The 18,028-nt window shown below is 33.2% G+C and overlaps 1 protein-coding gene across 5 annotated transcripts in view; it reads right to left on the bottom strand.

The window, feature by feature from the left end:
• LOC106054872 (ubiquitin carboxyl-terminal hydrolase 44-like) overlaps positions 1-18,028 on the bottom strand; it is a 61,644-nt gene that overhangs the window by 41,657 nt on the left and 1,959 nt on the right. For 2 of the 5 annotated variants that reach the window (XM_056044045.1, XM_056044043.1), the window contains exons 2-4: positions 7,466-7,626; positions 6,179-6,256; positions 265-305 (exon numbers count right to left, since the gene is read on the bottom strand). In XM_056044045.1, coding sequence (XP_055900020.1) covers positions 265-305; positions 6,179-6,256; positions 7,466-7,573 — 227 coding nt within the window. In that variant the 5' untranslated portion in view covers positions 7,574-7,626. The other 3 variants (XM_056044044.1, XM_056044046.1, XM_056044047.1) reach the window with 3 other exon arrangements.

The following is an 18,028-nucleotide window of genomic DNA, read 5'->3' as shown; positions in this document are numbered from 1 at the left end:
GGATTGGCCTCTTTAGTCACACAAGAAGTTGCAAAGGGAAAAGATCGTCTCTCAAGACGTAAAATGCCACAGATGGAATCTAGATATAATATTCCATCTTTTCAATCTATATTTACTCTTTATGTGCTGTTAAGCTCCATTAATTTGAGATTCATTTTTAGTTGGTACTGTAGTAATAATTTGGGATAGTTTTCCTGATATACTTTTTCTTTTCTTATTGAAAATATATAGAAAATATGTAGAATAAAAACAAAATATAATTACCAATAAACATATTTTTCATTTATTTCAATTGCCAAGGGATGCTGAAATAAAAAAAAAAAAAGAATTTAAAGCATTGTAACTTTTCTGCTCTGCATAAAAAATATAATTTAACTTTGTAATCAGGCTTCAGTCATAGCAGTGTTTCCAAAACTTTTTCCTTAACAGAACACTTCACACATTTTGAGTCTTTAGCGTAACACTTTGCTTACTAGTTCATTATTCCAGTAGTTTGTGGAACAACTATTCAGCCCTAAAAAGGCTAAACACGGCCAGCTTAGCAGATGACAAAACTGAAAAGTCGCTTGCAGATGCAATAGAGAACTGCCTCAAGTCCACCCTTCTAACTGAATCAAATGTTGATAAAAGCTGGGAATGCTTCAAAGAAGCTATCTATAGCACAGCAATAAACATACTCGGTCCTATGGAGAGAAAGCATCAGGACTGGTTTGATGAAAACAGTACTGAGATCAGAAAACTATTAGACAAAAAGCACAAGCTCCACAAATTGTGTCTGAACAACCCAAACTCCCAGTCCACTAAAGATGCATTCACTAACATCCGCAAAAATGTGCAAAAACAGCTACGCCAAATGCAAGATACCTGGCTTAGCAAGAAATTGGAAACAATACAGGAATTTGCTGACAAGCACGATATGAAGAACTTCTACCATGCCATAAACGAAATCTATGGATCCACAAAGTCAGGCTCATCCCCTCTATTAAATGCTGATGGGACAATCCTATTGACAGATAAGGAAGAAATCCTAAAACGCGGGCCAGAGCACTTCGAAAAGGTTCTCAATACACCTTCCATTATAAATGAAGCGGCCATAGACAGGCTACAGCAAGTACCAATAAATGAAAAAATGGATGACCCCCCTACGCTAAAGGAAACCGATCTTACCATTCAACAGCTCGCAAGCGGAAAAGCCCCAGGAGCTGACTCCATTCCCGCAGAGGTCTACAAAAAAGGTGGATTAGCCCTGATTGAAAGACTTCATAAGCTCTTCTTAATTATGTGGGAAAAAGAGTCAATACCACAAGACTTTAAAGATGCCACAATTGTTCATTTATACAAGTGAAAAGGAAACCGCCAGATCTGCGACAACCACAGAGGAATATCTCTTCTCTCTATTGCTGGGAAAATCCTTGCACGCATCCTACTAAATCGGCTCATGCAACACATAGAATATGGTCTACTACCAGAAAGCCATTGCGGCTTCAGAAAAGAGCGTGGAACCATTGACATGATCTTTGCAGCAAGGCAGCTCCAGGAAAAATGCCAAGAACAAAATGCTGACCTGTTCTCAATATATGTCGACTTAACAAAGGCATTCGACACTGTTAGCAGAGAAGGACTCTGGAAAATCATGTCAAAGTATGGCTGTCCACAAAAATTCATAACCATGGTGAGACTATTTCATGATGGCATGAAGGCTCGTGTCCAAGAAAGTGGAGAACCATCAGAGCCCTTCGAAGTATCAAACGGGGTAAAACAAGGCTGTGTCCTAGCACCTACACAGTTCAGTATCATGTTCTCCGCTATGCTGACAGATGCATTCACAAATAGAGAAAACAACGGGATAAATATATCATACAGATTTGATGGTGGCCTATTCAACCCGAGGTGGCTTAAAGCAAAAACAAAAACAAACGCAGCAGTAATCAGAGACTTGCTATTTGCTGACGACTGTGCCCTAAATGCCTGCTCTGAAAACGATCTGCAGAGCATCGTCAGTGACTTCTCAAGAGCATGCTCAGACTTTGGCCTTACCATCAATACGAACAAGACTGAAGTCTTATATCTACCTGCTCCTGGGAAAGCCTACTTGGATCCAAGCATTACTATAAATGGACAGGATATAAACGCAGTGGACAAATTCACATATCTTGGCAGCACACTCTCCAGAAATGGAAAAATTGATAGTGAAATCGACCTGCGTATCGCCAAGGCCAGTGCATCCTACGGCAGACTGTCTACAAATGTCTGGAACAGACGTGGTATCACCACAAACACCAAGCTAGGGGTCTATAGAGCCGTCATCCTCCCTACATTGCTATATGCCTCAGAAACATGGACAGTGTACAGTAAACATGCAAAGAAACTAAACCACTTCCACATGACATGTCTGAGAAAAATACTAAATGTCAAATGGCAAGACAAAATACCAGATACAGAAGTCCTTCGAAGAGCGTGTCTGCAAAGCATCCACACAATCCTGATGCAGTCCCAGCTGCGATGGGCAGGTCACGTCTACAGAATGGAAGACCACCGCATCCCTAAACGACTCTTGTATGGCCAACTAAGCGAAGGAAAGCGCTCGCAAGGTGGTCAAAGAAAGCGCTTCAGGGACACCCTCAAAGCTTCTCTGAAGGCGTTCAGCATAGACCCAGGCACCTGGGAGACAGAGGCACATGACAGAGCATCATGGCGTCGCGCTGTGAAAACTGGCGCACAGGTTGCTGAGGAAAAAAAAACAACGCTGGCAGAAGAAAAACGCCAGAAAAGAAAAGCAAGGCCCACGACACCAGCTCCAGCTGTAATAACCTGCCCAGTGTGCGGCCGAACATTCCGGGCTCACATAGGTCTCACCAGCCACATGAGGAGGCATAAAACCCCAGTGCAAAGCCCTCAGCCCTCTGGATGACAAAGTGGTCATCATCGAACCACGATGGACAAACTATATATATATTCAGGCCTCATGGAACACTAGGGTTCTGCAGAAAAACTGGTCTAAAGCTATAATTCATTTTAATATATTTTATGACAAGTGTTCACGTACAATGAATGAAAGTGTTTGAATAATATTTGAAGTACAAGGGCAGAGATTTTGAGATCAAGTCAGTGAGTAAGTAACATTATTATTTATTATTTGTCCTGTATATAACAATAAACTTTGTGTCTCTGTATTGACATCCTGTTATTATATCATAAGTATTTACATTGATACAGTTGTCTACAAGTGAAGGTATATTACACATGGTTTCCAACGTGAAAAAGAGTAATATTATAAATGTTTTAACTGATGGTATTATATTTAGTCAATATTTATGAAACAGCAAATAAATTAATACATCAGCATACATGGTTATCTTATAGATTACAGACATTACTTTCAAAGAGAAGATAATTAATCCCACGCTTCGTGTCAATCTAATCATGCATGTTAATCAGTGACTTAAACTTGCTAATTCAGGCAACCTATTCCATTCTCTAATGGCACTAAGGAAGAGGGAGCACTTGTACTAATTTGTCCTAGTTTATGGAATAAGAAATGTGCCTCTATCTTTGTGTCTTTATGAATATTTTATTTGGTTTTGTTTTTCTATTTGTAAATTATGGTTCAGAGTTTTATGTATTATTGCTACTTTACTTTTTATTCTTCTGCCCTGAAGTGTCTCAAAATTTAGTGATTTTACTAAAGGTATTACTCTAATCAAATGTGAATATTCATTTGATATATCTCACTGTGACTGCTCTATTTTTGCATCTGTTCCAGTTTCTTCATGTTTTCTTGAGTCTCTAAAAGAGTATGCATATGCTATTATTGGTCTTTAGAACTAAGGTTAAATAGCATTTAATTTTTTTTTCTTTCTGTTTGATTTTTAAAAATTTCTTTAAATTAACCCTAATGCTTTGTTTGATTTTTTAAAAGTAATTTCATTAATATGGGGATTCCATGATAACTTTTCATTTATTCTTATACCTAGATATTTTGAGTTTTTAGTCTGTGTAACTGGTTTATCATGAATAATATAAGTAGTTTTTATTTGTTTTCATTTTTTTTATAGTCTTAATTGGCATTTTTCTGGGTGGAAAAATTTGAATACATTCCCATTTCTGTAATTTTTCTCTTTTTGTAAAATTTCAGTATCTTGTGTCCTTTGTATATTTCTATTTATAATGCAATTGTCTGCAAATAATCTGACTTTTGGTACTGAACTAATGCAATTTGGTAGATCATTACTAAACCAAGAGATACCATCTGTGTGGAAGTCGTCCATAATTGTACCTGTGCCAAAAATTTCCAAACCAAAGGAAATGAATGACTTCAGATCTGTTTCACTTACTTCCATTGTGTCTAAATGTTTAGAATTTGCAATTTGCTTACCAAAAGGGTAAAGGTGTAGACGATGCCATCCTAAATATTTTAAATTATGTCTACAAACATCTGGACTTACCTAACACTTATGTAAAATTGTTCTTTACTGATTTCTCATCAGAATTTAATACCATACAACTTCATTTACTTATTGAAAAAATGAAAGCGTTGAAGATTAGTCCATATATAAAACTATGGGCTAATGAATTTTTGACATAGAGACCTCAAAGGGTAAGGGTAAACAATATAATATCAAATGAACGCATAGTTAATACGGGGGTGCCCCATGGGGCTTTGACATCGCCATTGTGGTTCATTTTGTACACCAATGATTTTCAATCCGATAGTCCTTTTTGCTCCAACACAAAATTCGCTGATAATGCGACTCTTCTTGCCCTGCTCTCAGAGAGCTCAAACGTAAATGAGTATTTCAGAGAAATAGAACACATTGAAAAATACTGTAAAGATAATTTTTTATTAAATGTCAAAAAACCCCAAAGAAATGATGATCGATTTTCTTAGAGAAAAGAAGGAAAATGATATTCTTTCTGTCGCTGGAGAGACTATTGAAATTGTGCAAACCTTTAAATACCTTGGTACTATCCTAGACCATAAACTAAATTTTACTGCAAATACTGATTATATCAGCAAAAAAGGGCAGCAAAGATTATGATTACTGAGAAAACTGTCCTCGTTTAATGTTAGTGAAAAGGCCTTGGCTATGTTTTATCACACTCACATCTGCAATATTTTAAGTTTTAATATGACTGCCTGGTATGGCAGTTGTTCCACAAATAAACTCCATAGAATCCTACATGCTGCTTGTAAAGCCTTTGGCAAAAAACAAATCCCATTTGGGCAGCTGTTTGAGACAAACATCCATAAAAAAGCTAAAAGGATTCTGGAAATAAAAAATTACCCTTTGGGTCAGGATTTTACCATCACAAAAGAGATAGCAAAGACAAACAGACACAAACACTCTTTTGTTCCCGTGGCAATCAAATCATTAAATAGAAACAATTTGATATAAACTTTTCACATGTAAATTATGAGTGAGTCTGGTGTGAATGAACATTTTCTTTTTTTCTAGTTACAATGTTTTGTTTGGTGTAATGCACAAATTGTATGACAAATTTCCTTATGGACAATAAAGATTATTATTATTATTTATGTAAATTAGAAATAGTAATGGGCCTAAAATTGTTCCTTGAGGTACCAGTACCCCTGAGTTTACTATTATTGGTGTTGATTTGGAGCCATTTATTATTACATTGATGTAATTAGCCAGCAATGCCAAAGTATTTTAATTTTTTAAGTAGACTATGGTGATGAACTTTGTCAAATGCCTTAGAAAAGTCTAATAAAATGGCATCTATTAGTTCATTATTATCCTATCTCTTTGAAAAATCATCAATTAGTCCTATTAGTTGAGTTTCACATGACCTATATTTCCTAAAGCCATGTTGGTATGGATTGAGGACATTATATTTATCTAAGTGATTTATGATGTTGCGACATATTATGTGTTCTAGTAATTTACCTGTAAAGCTGGTAAGTGATACTGGTCTGTAGTTTCCCAGATCAGATTTTTCTTCTTTTTTAAATAGGGGAGTAACATTAACTTCTTTCTTGGTTAATAATTAATACAATGAATATTTTTACAATAATCTAAGTTACAGTGCGCTTCATATTCACAAAATTAAACAAATACATTTTCTGGCTAGTCATGCTTTCTGTCTACTAGTAAATGCTATAAATTACCAAAAGAGAGGTCCACTAAAAAAATATATAAAGTTTACTTTTGACAACAACCTTAGTAGCTTCAAAGTGCTGGACAGCATGTTGCTCATTCATTCTACCACACGCAATATTAGAACAACTTAAACAGGCCTATGGAAAGAAATATTGTATTGTTATACAACTTTTAATTACAAACTAAAAATAAGTGAATTAAAAAAAATTATTATTATTTAAAATAATGAATACATTCAGTTACACAAGTAATATAAAAAAAATCAATTCATACTTTTTGTTGAAATAATCTAGTAAACTTAACACACACACATTATATATATACATAGGGTTCCTTCTATCTTAGAAGACAATGGATGCGCCCATATAATACAAAGTTTGTCATAACCAGGGATTGTCAATAGGGATAACCTCTCATTGTCTATAAAATACTCCTAAACAAATAGCCTCTGACAACTAAGTCCAGTACCTGGTCTATTCAAGTGACTTAGATACTAAGCCTGTCGAAACTGCTTTTACTAACAGGTGAAGGCGGATACATGGTGCCACAAAACCAAAACTGTTAACTTTGACATTCCCCCAACGCTTCTGCAACTGAGTTGGTGCAGGACCATGATGCACGGGTCACCTAAGACCCAGAAATGCGCCCCAGAGAGGAAACTCTGGTGCTGCTGCAAAGCAGCTAAAACAACATGGGAGGTTACAGATTATAAGTCCAACTTGATTGGCATAATGTGGATACCACAGGTTGTCTCTGACATACACTTTTAAATGACCAAATAGCCATATGGTACTTTAAATGTCTTATTGGGAAATAAATGTTGTATGGTGCATCTGAGATCTTATATAAGGGAAAGAAATGCTAAAATCAGGGCCATATATCTTAAGACTGCAGGAATAAGCTCCTTTATTTTCTATCTAAAACAAAATTAATTAATTACCATAAATTGATTAATTAAATGGTTACTTTTTCAATTGATTCATGTATTCATTTCAACTTGATCCAAGAATGGGAAGTGGGAGAAAAGTGAGTACAAAACATACTAAAGGGAATAACTTTATATATATATAGCCACATCTCTCAAAAAGAAAAATAATTAAATTTAATTTGTCAGGTAAAATAAATAATACTGTTAAGTTTCAACTTGATCCGAGAATGGGTGTGCCAGAAATAACATGTACAAACTTTTTACCAGACAGACAAACAGAGTAAGTCAGAGTTGATGACAATACATGAATCAATTAAAGAGTAACCATTTAATTAATCAATTTTTAAAGGCATTTGAGATTTTAAAATAAATTAAAGCTAACAAGATTATTTAAAAAGATAATTTTTAAAGCATTTACCCAAACCCATTCAGTTGTTCCACAGACAGAACACAGCCAACAGGATGGATCCAATATGGAGATTTCTTTGGTAAGTACAAAAGTATCCACATGCTGACATTTCTCCATAACTAAACAGTCTTGTTCAAAAGGTTGACTCTTTTTATAATATGATTTATTTTCTATAAATATATACAAAACATTACAGATAACTATCTTTGCTGGACCAAATGTTCACCAATAGTAACTGATAAAGGACCAATGGGTTCAGGTCTCATTGTCTAGGTTGCAAAACTTGATATTTTTTTATTATTTCTAATTAAATAGCTTGACAAGCAAATAAATAAATCTGCCTCAAGTAGGAAACAAGACAACAGAGTTTCAAAAGCAATATAGATCTAGATTTCTTGTGACCCAGTTCTTAAGTATATTATTAATGATCTTGATCTATTACAATGATATTAATATTATTATGTAGATCTTGATTAGTCTTGTCAAATTCTAATATGGGGAAATAATGTTTATAACTATATATATGCTAGTTCAGTGATGAGCAAACTATGGCCCACAGGCCAAATCTGGTCCTTAGAAAGGTTCAATCTGGATCATCACATATTTTAGAATGCATATGAATTAACAGAAAATCATAAAAAATACCTTGTACTTTAAAAAAATAAAAAAAGCTTAAATTAAGTGTAATTGCATCAACTAGTTTGGACCAGTCATGTAATTAAATATGTAATAGATCTAAACCAGTGATTCATAAAGTCTACAAAGACTTTCAAGGGGTCTATGAGAGTGAAAAAATAAATTGGGGGTCTACGATAATGGATTTCATTTAAGCAGGATGTAACTTTATGCAATTATTTGTACTTATTTATTTGTACCTTAGTTAATCCTTTAAATATTTATCCTGCTAATAAAATGAAAAATTGTTGTATTTAATTTCAATACTTATTTAAATAGCTTAATTTTGTCTACATGTAACTCATGTTTAAGATTGATTATTTAAAATTGGGATTCATTCCTTCCTTGTCATACAAGCAGTTGCCTAAGGTGCCTTTTTATAACAATATAAAACTAATTACCTTGGGGGATCATTTGAGACGATGCCACCTTGATAAAAGTTAAGATTTACAAAACTTTCAAAATCTCAAAGATAAAGTTCAGAATAGACTCACAAAATCTCTCTTCTTAAAAGACCTTTTTAATGACTGGCTGTCATATTTTAATGACAGCCAAATACAGAAAACATATAGATAAACAATGATTTTAACAGCTGTTGAAGAACTTTAAATTTTTTTTTACACAAACCTACATCTGATATTATTAAACAAATTTCAAGGGTACATCGGTAGTATGAGTTATAACAATAAAAGCTTCTTATGTAATTCTTTGCAAGCGACATATACAATTTTGGGATCAGCGACATCACAGGCTCTGAAAGGGCCTAGCACTTTGTGCTGCAAACTGCCTAAGGGTTGCCAGCACTATAGTTTTCCTCAGGGTTGATGCACAAAACATTTCCCATGTTTTTGGTATAGCTGCAAGACAGAAGAGGTTTGAAATATGTTTTCCTTCTGCTAGGAGGGTTGCAAGCCAAGGCTAATGAGTCCCTCCTGCCCGAAGCTTACTGGTTTAAGCGCCAGTTATTGGCCTTCACCCCTTCTGTTTGTGAAAACAGTTTCACGTCCCAATATTTGAGCCAGATGTGAAAAATCAAGAAATACATGAGAAACTGCTCTTTATGAAAACTTTTACAATGATACTTAAGCCAAATTAATTAATTAATTAATATTTAATGTTTGAAGGACTACTTCATAGAACAACAAATTCCTATATACATAATATCTGTAATAACAAATGATGAACCAGCAAAAAAAAAACATTTCCTGTATTAATTGGTTTAAATTTGAATTTTATCAATTAAAAAAAGATAGATCTCTATAACTTATAATTTATAATGTAGTTTTAAATTACTTTTTCACTCTTCAACTCACTACAGTTAGAAATTTGTTTAAAAAAATGGAGTTGATGAATTTGCAAAAATGCAATTTATATATAGCAAAAAACAGAAAACATGGCAAGGGTCTACAAGACAAAAAAGTTTGGGAACCACTGGTCCAAAACAATTATTTCTCATATTCAAGTTTTGCAATGTTTGCTTCTTCATATTCATATATATATAGATTTGTGAGCATCTTTTGTCATTAATGAAACTTAGAAAAACCTATGTAAGAAATAGATTTAGGAATGAACATTTTTTCTCATACATTTGAAACAAATTAAGTCAAACTATCATCTAAGCGCTTGCAGCTTCATATATATGCCATTAGTTTTATGTTGATATTAAACAAATGTCTTAGTAAAGTCAATTACATAAACTGTACTTTTATTTTTAAAAAAAGCACTATTGTGATCTTTCAAAATAGTTCCTTGTAATGTTTGCCTGTCACTTTTCTAGTTCTTGGCTCTAAGGGAAATATAGATCTATTATTGACATTTTTCTTTAATTAGAGTTTTGAAGTTTTTGACTACTAGACATAGAAGCCAATTTTTTTATATCTATATTAAAATTATAAATAAATAACACCTACAGACTAAATTTCACATAAATAAGCTATTCCCTAATGTAATTAAGGACTAAAATTTAATAGGATTTAAATCTAGATCTAGTGAAACTACGTTGTCTAGTGAATAATAGTAATAAGATATCAACGATTTAGTCTATTTAAAATTTAGAGGATTTTAGTTTTAGTTTTGTAAGTGAACTATTCATTTTTATTTTTCCTATAGTTTTTTTTCTATTAAAAGTCGAAAATTAATTGCTAATAAATGTGTAGATTACTGTGCAAAATTTCAAATAAAAAAACTTTTTAATAATTAATTTCAGCTAAAATTTAAAAAAATGTTAATAATTAATTTCAGCTAAAACAAAAGACAAAATTGCATATTTTAAATAATAATATTTCGTCAAATGCTTTTGTCGTTTTAATTCTGTTTTTTTTTTTTTCGCAGACTTTATTGTTGGGTCTCAATTTTTTAATTAATGTTAACAGAATATACAATAATGAAAAAAAGTGAAATTTCAACTCCATATCTTGAAAACTTGTATAATCCAGTCAATTAAAGTTCATAGGTCAGTTTTTTCTGTCACTGAATTTTTTTTTTGCTTTACAAAGGCTAAAGAAAGCTATTTTTTTTTACTACTATAAATTATAATAACTTAATTTTTTTAACTCACAATTAACTCAGCCAAATAAAATTGGCATCATTGGAAAACATTTTTCAAGCTCTATCTAAGTAGGTTACATAATTGCATTATGATCATTTTGAATTTTTTTATCAGTACTACTAGAGTCTGCAGTCAAGAATAGATCTATACATTTAGATCTAAATTATTTTGGACTACTAGATCTAGTGTGTAGACCTAGATTTTAATGTTAAGTTAAAATTAATATTATCATTAAATTTATATACTATTATATACAGTGTGTGTGTGTGTATATATATATTTAATAATATGATCAATTTAAAAATGATCACAATGCAATGGAACCTATTTAGGTTAGATAGAGCTTGAGAAATGCTTTCCAATGATACCAATTTTATATTGCTGAGTTAATTGTGAGGGAAGTTATTACATTTTTAGTGACCAAAAATTAGCCTTCTTATGCCTTTGTAAAGCACAAAAAAATCTGTGACCGAAACAACTGACAGTTGAACTTTAATTAACTGTATTATAAAAAGTCTTAAAGATATGGGGTTGAAACTTCACAATCTTTTTCATTAACCTGTATTCTGTTAAAACAAATTTAAAAAATAAGACCAAGCAATAAAATCTTTGAAAAAAAGTGAATTAATAGATCTATATAAAAAAAAGGCTTCGACAGAAAATAAAAATATTTATATGTGATTTTGTCATCATATGAGCCCAAAAATAAAAAAAAAATAAAAAATCAGAGATCTGTAGTGTGTTTTATTTTGTTTAATTATAATTCTACTGTATTTAAATAGCTATTTATATGCATCAGATAGATAATTTTTATAAATTGTAAATGAAAATAGCATTTCGCAGAAAAATATTTGCTAAAATTTAATAACTCTAAGTTTAATAAACTTCATAAAAAACAGTTTAAACCTTTTTGTAGAGCACTGGCAATCAATCATTTTAAAATGCCTGAATTTAAATGCTTTAAAAATTAGATTGTAAATGAAAAATATCTTGCATCTGACAATAAAATAAAAAAGAAACCTTGCGATTTATTTAGAAGTTATTAAAAGATTTTTTACTTAAATTGTTTTGCAGTAATAGCTCATCATTTTAAAAATATAAAGTACTCATTTATTTACTATTAATTTACATGTATACTAATAGAAAAAAACAACACACGGGAAAAAAAAATTAATTAATTAATTATTATTTTAAAATATTTATTTTTACTTTAAAATTTGCACATTACAAAGTCATTATAATGAAGACACATTCCCTCTCCATAATCTAGCATTTAAACATTATAAAAGTTAATCTAAATGAAAAATTCCTATGTTTGCTTCTAAAAATAGGACGTGATAGATAGAAATTGACCATTTCCAGTAAATCACAATGTTGGTTGTTACTAAAAATAGATTTTAACCATCAACTTTGAAAATTAATATCTAAAGAGTGTGCCAAGCTACAAAGTTCAAACTTAGCACACAGATATATATTAACATGCTAAATTCAATAGAATTAGTGAGATTGTTGTATCTATAAAGACTTTTATTTTATTTTAAAAAGAAAATTGTACCCTTCTTTGTCTTTGTTAATTTTAATATCAAATATCTTTAAAGTGCGCCAAGAGAATTTAATGAATTTTGAAATATATACATTTCATAATATGATAAATTATTGTAGCAAACAGCATTGTTGTATCTTTAAAAGGAAAAAAGTTGTAAAAATGTCAACTTTCACATAAACTTTTGTTAGGAAAATTTAACAGATTGGCTTCAAAAGCAAATAAAAATGATCTCTGATATCTTATGTTTACAAAAAGTAATCACAATTAGTCCTGAAATCAAATACAATGTGCTAAAACTTTGTTGGAAATGACCACCCCTAAAAATAGTCAAATGTGCTGACACACTTTTCAGCCATTTTTTGATAGAAAAAAAAAATGGATCTAGGTCAGTTTATCGAAGTACCTAAAAATATATATATATATATATATACTGAGTATACTAATACTGAACTGGTAAGTAGTCCTAGGTTCTAGATTTAGATTAGTTATTTGTAGGCTAGAAAAAAAAAAGTAGAATAGTTGCCATTATTACAATTACTGCATTATTATGATTATTTACTAGATCTACAAGTTACGACGAGTTGTACAGGACACTAGAGTACGACACTTGATCTGATCTAGATATTATCATTGATCAGAATCGTCAGACTGAAAATTTAATGTACATTGACACTCTATCTCTAGAGATCTATTATTATTAAGACTATGACTATAATATTATAAATTATTATTCTTTAGATTCAGAATCTAGTAGTATAGCAGCGATACCCAAACGAAGGCCCACGGGCCAGATGACGTGCTTCTTTTCGGCCTGCCGAAACATTGGAACAAAATGTAAAAGAAAAAAATGTAAAAAATTAGAATGTTGAAAAAAATATTCTCTTTAAGTTAGGATTCTCACTCTTTCTTTGATGAATTCCATCTTTAGGTTTGGTATTCTAATATTCATAGTCAATAGTTTTTTTTTGTTTTTTTTTATTGTAAGAACACAAGTGTTTTTTTTTTTCAATGGCAATAAAACTTAACAACTATTTTTAATTCTTGGGAAATTCCGCTACTGTCTGAGCTAGCCATGTCCTTGACACCTTGTGTGTGCAACACAGAGCATCTTTGTGCATCATTTTGGGTCGTGTTCTTTTGATGTCAAAGCGATTGGTACCGTATTGTTTAATGTTTGTGATTTAATGAAATGGGAGAGCCTAAGAAACGAAAAGTGGAATCTGAATATAGAAACTTTCAGGAAACGTGGACAGATCTTTACTTTTTGTGGAATCTGATAGTAAGCCAACATGTTTAATTTGTAAAGAAAGTGTGGCTGTTTTTAAAGAACATAATATTAAATGAGTCTACGATAAGGGCCAGCTACAGAGTTGCTCACATCTTAAGTAGCCTTTTTGGATGGCGAATGTGTAAAAAAGTGCTTGCTAGCAGTGATGGAAGGAATGTGTCCTGAAAAGAAGAATGCAGTAGAAGCTGTCAGCCTTTCTCGCATGAAAATTAAAAGGCGAGAGGAACATATGGGTGAAAGTCTTCATTCACAATTAGAAGACAGAGCTGCAGAATTCGAAATGATTTCTATTGCTGCTGACAAGTCCACTGACAGAACTGATATTTATTCGCGGTACAAACAGCAATTTTGATATAACAGAAGAGTTAGCAGCTATGAGGAGCATGCATGGGACTACAACTTGAGAAGACCTGTTCAGGAAGTGTCAGCCAACATAGAGGACCTCCCTCTTCTTTGGAATAAATTAGTTGGAGTGACTACTGATGGCGCTAGAAATATGGTTGTATGTCACAGCAGACTGACAGCAAGAAATATTTAAAAAATTGTTGAGTCAAATGGAACCCCTGCGGCTTCACTGTATCATTCCCATACAAAATCTCTGTGGAAAGGTTTTGAATCTGGACCATGTGATGATGATTGTGCTCAACACTGTAAATTTCAACAAATCACAGAACTTTCTAAGATTTTCTGACAGAAATAGAGTCCAAATAAGAAGACATTCTATTTCACAGTGAAGTGCACTGGTTAAGCCGAAGAAAGGTATTAAAACGTTTTTTAGATTTGAGACACAAAATTGAAATATTTATGACGGAAAAATCAAAACAAGTGCCACAACTGAACGACCCCTCATGGTTGTGGGATTTGGCTATTTTATGCAACATCACATCACATCTAAATGAACTCAACACCAAACTACAATGGAAAAACAAATTCATTTTGCATGTGTATGCAGACATATGTGCTTTCAAACAAAATTGCAACTCTTCATTCAACTGGCAGAAAAGGTGCATCTTGTCCACTTTCCAACCTGTACCACTCTACAAAATGATAAGCAGCTAAATATGTTTTTCCCAAAAGAAAGAAGGATCCAACTTCTGAGGCTCTTGATAAATAATTTCAGTGAAAGATTTGTGGATTTTCATAATTTAAAAAGTGAAAAATCCGTCTTTTTGAAAATCCATTTGCTGCCGATGTGTCAAGTACCCCGACAGATCTGCAACAGGAACTGATTGACTTATAAAGCCAGACATTCCTGCTTGTGCCAAGTGCCCCCGACAGATCTGCAACTGGAATGGATTGACTTACAAAGCCAGACATCCCTGCTTGTCAAATTTCAAGTGATGCAGACTGTTGACTTCTACTCTGTGTTACCTGCAGAAACTTTTCCAAATCTTCGAAAACAAGAGTTGAGGATGATCACAATGTTTTCAAGCAATTATTTGTGTGAACAAACTTTTTCATGATGAAACGGGCGAAAACCATGTTACATAGTTGCCTCACGGATGAACATCTTGGTGTTTCCTCTATGCAGCCAGATATTCAGAAGATGGTTTGGAATAAACTTCATGCATCACATTAATTTATATGTAATTAGTTCCACAAATAAAACTATTGAAATATTTATTTTTTCTTTTTGGTGATATGGCCTGCGATACGAATGCTGAAAATTTAAATGGCCTGCAGACCAAATAAGGTTGGGCATCACTGTTATGTTAGTATATTACAATACAGACATACACTATACACCTACATCATATCATCATCTACTCATCTAGTCTAGATTCTAGACTGTCTACTAGAGTATTATAAATTTGCTATATTTAAAGCATATTTTCAAGAGTCTCAGTATAGAGTGTAGATTTAATTTCTAATTTTAAAAAAGTAATTAAATAAAGTTATAAAGAATAAGTACTATACACTAACAGTAATATTTACTAATATTACTAATAAAAATATAAATCAGTAAATATTGTAAGTGTAAGACTATACTAGTCATATAGATATAGTCTAGATCAGTGTTTCTCAAACTGTGTGCCGTGGCACACTAGTGTGCCGCCGAAGATTTGCAGGTGTGCCGCGGGAGTTTTCAGTATGCCACACGAATAGCGTTACCCAGGTCTGCCTACTATTAAATGTTTATTTTACGTTGCGATGAAATCCCCACTTGCAACGACCAGTAATAGTAGCCTTAGCAGACGCACAGCAGTTCTTGAATTGGTAACGATAATAATAAGCGTTGTGTTTCATGTAATTTTTTTAGGTGTATGCTAATAATAACAAGTTATCACTAAGCATTATTCATTGTTATCCATGGAGACATACGTTAGCAAGAATGAATCTGCGAAAGCGTTCAATGAAAAGCAAGGAACCAAACGAAGGTACAAAGAAGATTGAATCGGATATAGTTTCATATCTTCGGACCTGAAGATTCTCCATTGCCATTCTGTCTGATCTGCAATGCAACTCTGTCGAAAGAGGCGCTTGTTCCAAGCAAATTGAAGAGACACTTGGAAACAAAACCTCCAGTTTTAAAAGCGCAACCGAGAGAATACTTTAAAACATCAGGGCTCAACAAAATAAACAAGCTAAGAAAATTACGAACTACCTAAAGCATCCAGAAAAGGGATTGATTGCAAGTTTTCAGTACGCCACACGAATAGCGTTACCCAGGTCTGCCTACTATTAAATGTTTATTTTACGTTGCGATGAAATCCCCACTTGCAACGACCAGTAATAGTAGCCTTAGCAGACGCACAGCAGTTCTTGAATTGGTAACGATAATAATAAGCGTTGTGTTTCATGTAATTTTTTTAGGTGTATGCTAATAATAACAAGTTATCACTAAGCATTATTCATTGTTATCCATGGAGACATACGTTAGCAAGAATGAATCTGCGAAAGCGTTCAATGAAAAGCAAGGAACCAAACGAAGGTACAAAGAAGATTACATCGGATATAGTTTCATATCTTCGGACCTGAAGATTCTCCATTGCCATTCTGTCTGATCTGCAATGCAACTCTGTCGAAAGAGGCGCTTGTTCCAAGCAAATTGAAGAGACACTTGGAAACAAAACCTCCAGTTTTAAAAGCGCAACCGAGAGAATACTTTAAAACATCAGGGCTCAACAAAATAAACAAGCTAAGAAACTTACGAACTACCTAAAGCATCCAGAAAAGGGATTGATTGCAAGTTATAAGGTTGCTCAGTTATTATCAAAACGCATGAAAACACACACAGAGGCTGAACCTATACATGGACCCGATGCCACCGAAAAAGTTTAAAAAGTTCCTTTGTCAAATTATACTATCTTGCGCAGACTTATCGTCAGATTTACAAGGTCAAATCTGCGAACACTTCGACGTGACTGATGATGAAGTGTCTCTGCTGTGGTCTCTTCAAGTTGATGAATCCACTGATGTTAGTGGCAAAGCCCAGCTGCTAGCTTTTATTCGGTGCATAAAGGATGAAAAATGTGTCAGCGAATTCTTATTTTGCAAAGGCTTACCAAATACGACCAAAGGCGAAGATATTTTCAAAGTGGTGAACGAAAATATTTTGCTATTCAAACTACAATTGAAAAACTGTGTCAGCGTATGCACCGATGGCTGTCCTTCCATGCAGGGAAATAGAAAGGGATTTGTCACTCGTGTGCGTCAAGAAAATCCAAATGTATTAGTTGTTCTCTGCATGATCCACAGAGAAGCTCTTGCCTTCAAATCTTTGCCGAAAGATTTGATGTCTGTTCTGGATCAAGTTATTGAAATTATAAACGTCATCAAATCTCGACCGCTTGCATCCCGACTTTTCTCAGAGCTTTGTGAAGCAATGGATTCAGACTACAAATGTCTCCTGTATCACACCAACGTTCGTAGGCTCTCCAGGGTAAAAGTGTTAAAACGTGTCGTCCAACTCAAGGCTGAGATGATTTCATTCTTGGAGGTTGAAAAAAAAAAGACTTTGGATTTTCTATTCATGACAAGATCTGGTGGGTTAAGGTGACATTATTCTCTGATTTATTTGACTAATTAAATTCATAGAATTTAAGTCTTCAAGGACCATCGAAACCATCATCACTGCATCCTCAAAACTGAAGTCATTTGGTGAAAAATTGTCTTTGTGGCAAAGTAAGATCTCGAAAGGAGTCTTCAACTGCATTCCTACTTACAATGAATGTGCTTCAAATAAAGAAATCACCCCCGAAATTCTGGACACTTTGACACACTTGCAGTCAGCATTGCAGCATTACTTCCCAACAGTTGGAAGTCTTGAATATGGATGGGTCAGCTATCCATTAGTAAACAATGAAGCTACAAATCTTTCAACTAAAGAAGAAGAGCAGCTCATTGATTGAAAAAAATGATACAGTTCCTAAGTCAATTTTTATTTTAAAAGAGCCAGGACATGTTTTGGATTTCAATCAACAAGTTATATCCTGCAATCAGTTTAAAAGCAATCAAAATAATTCTTCCATTTGCATCTTCAAGGTTTTGTGAGTTTGGATTTTCAGTACTGAC

Source organism: Biomphalaria glabrata, chromosome 10, assembly GCF_947242115.1.
Source record: "Biomphalaria glabrata chromosome 10, xgBioGlab47.1, whole genome shotgun sequence".
Classification (NCBI taxonomy): Eukaryota; Metazoa; Mollusca; class Gastropoda; family Planorbidae; genus Biomphalaria; species Biomphalaria glabrata.
This window is presented reverse-complemented; position numbering and strand designations above follow the sequence as displayed.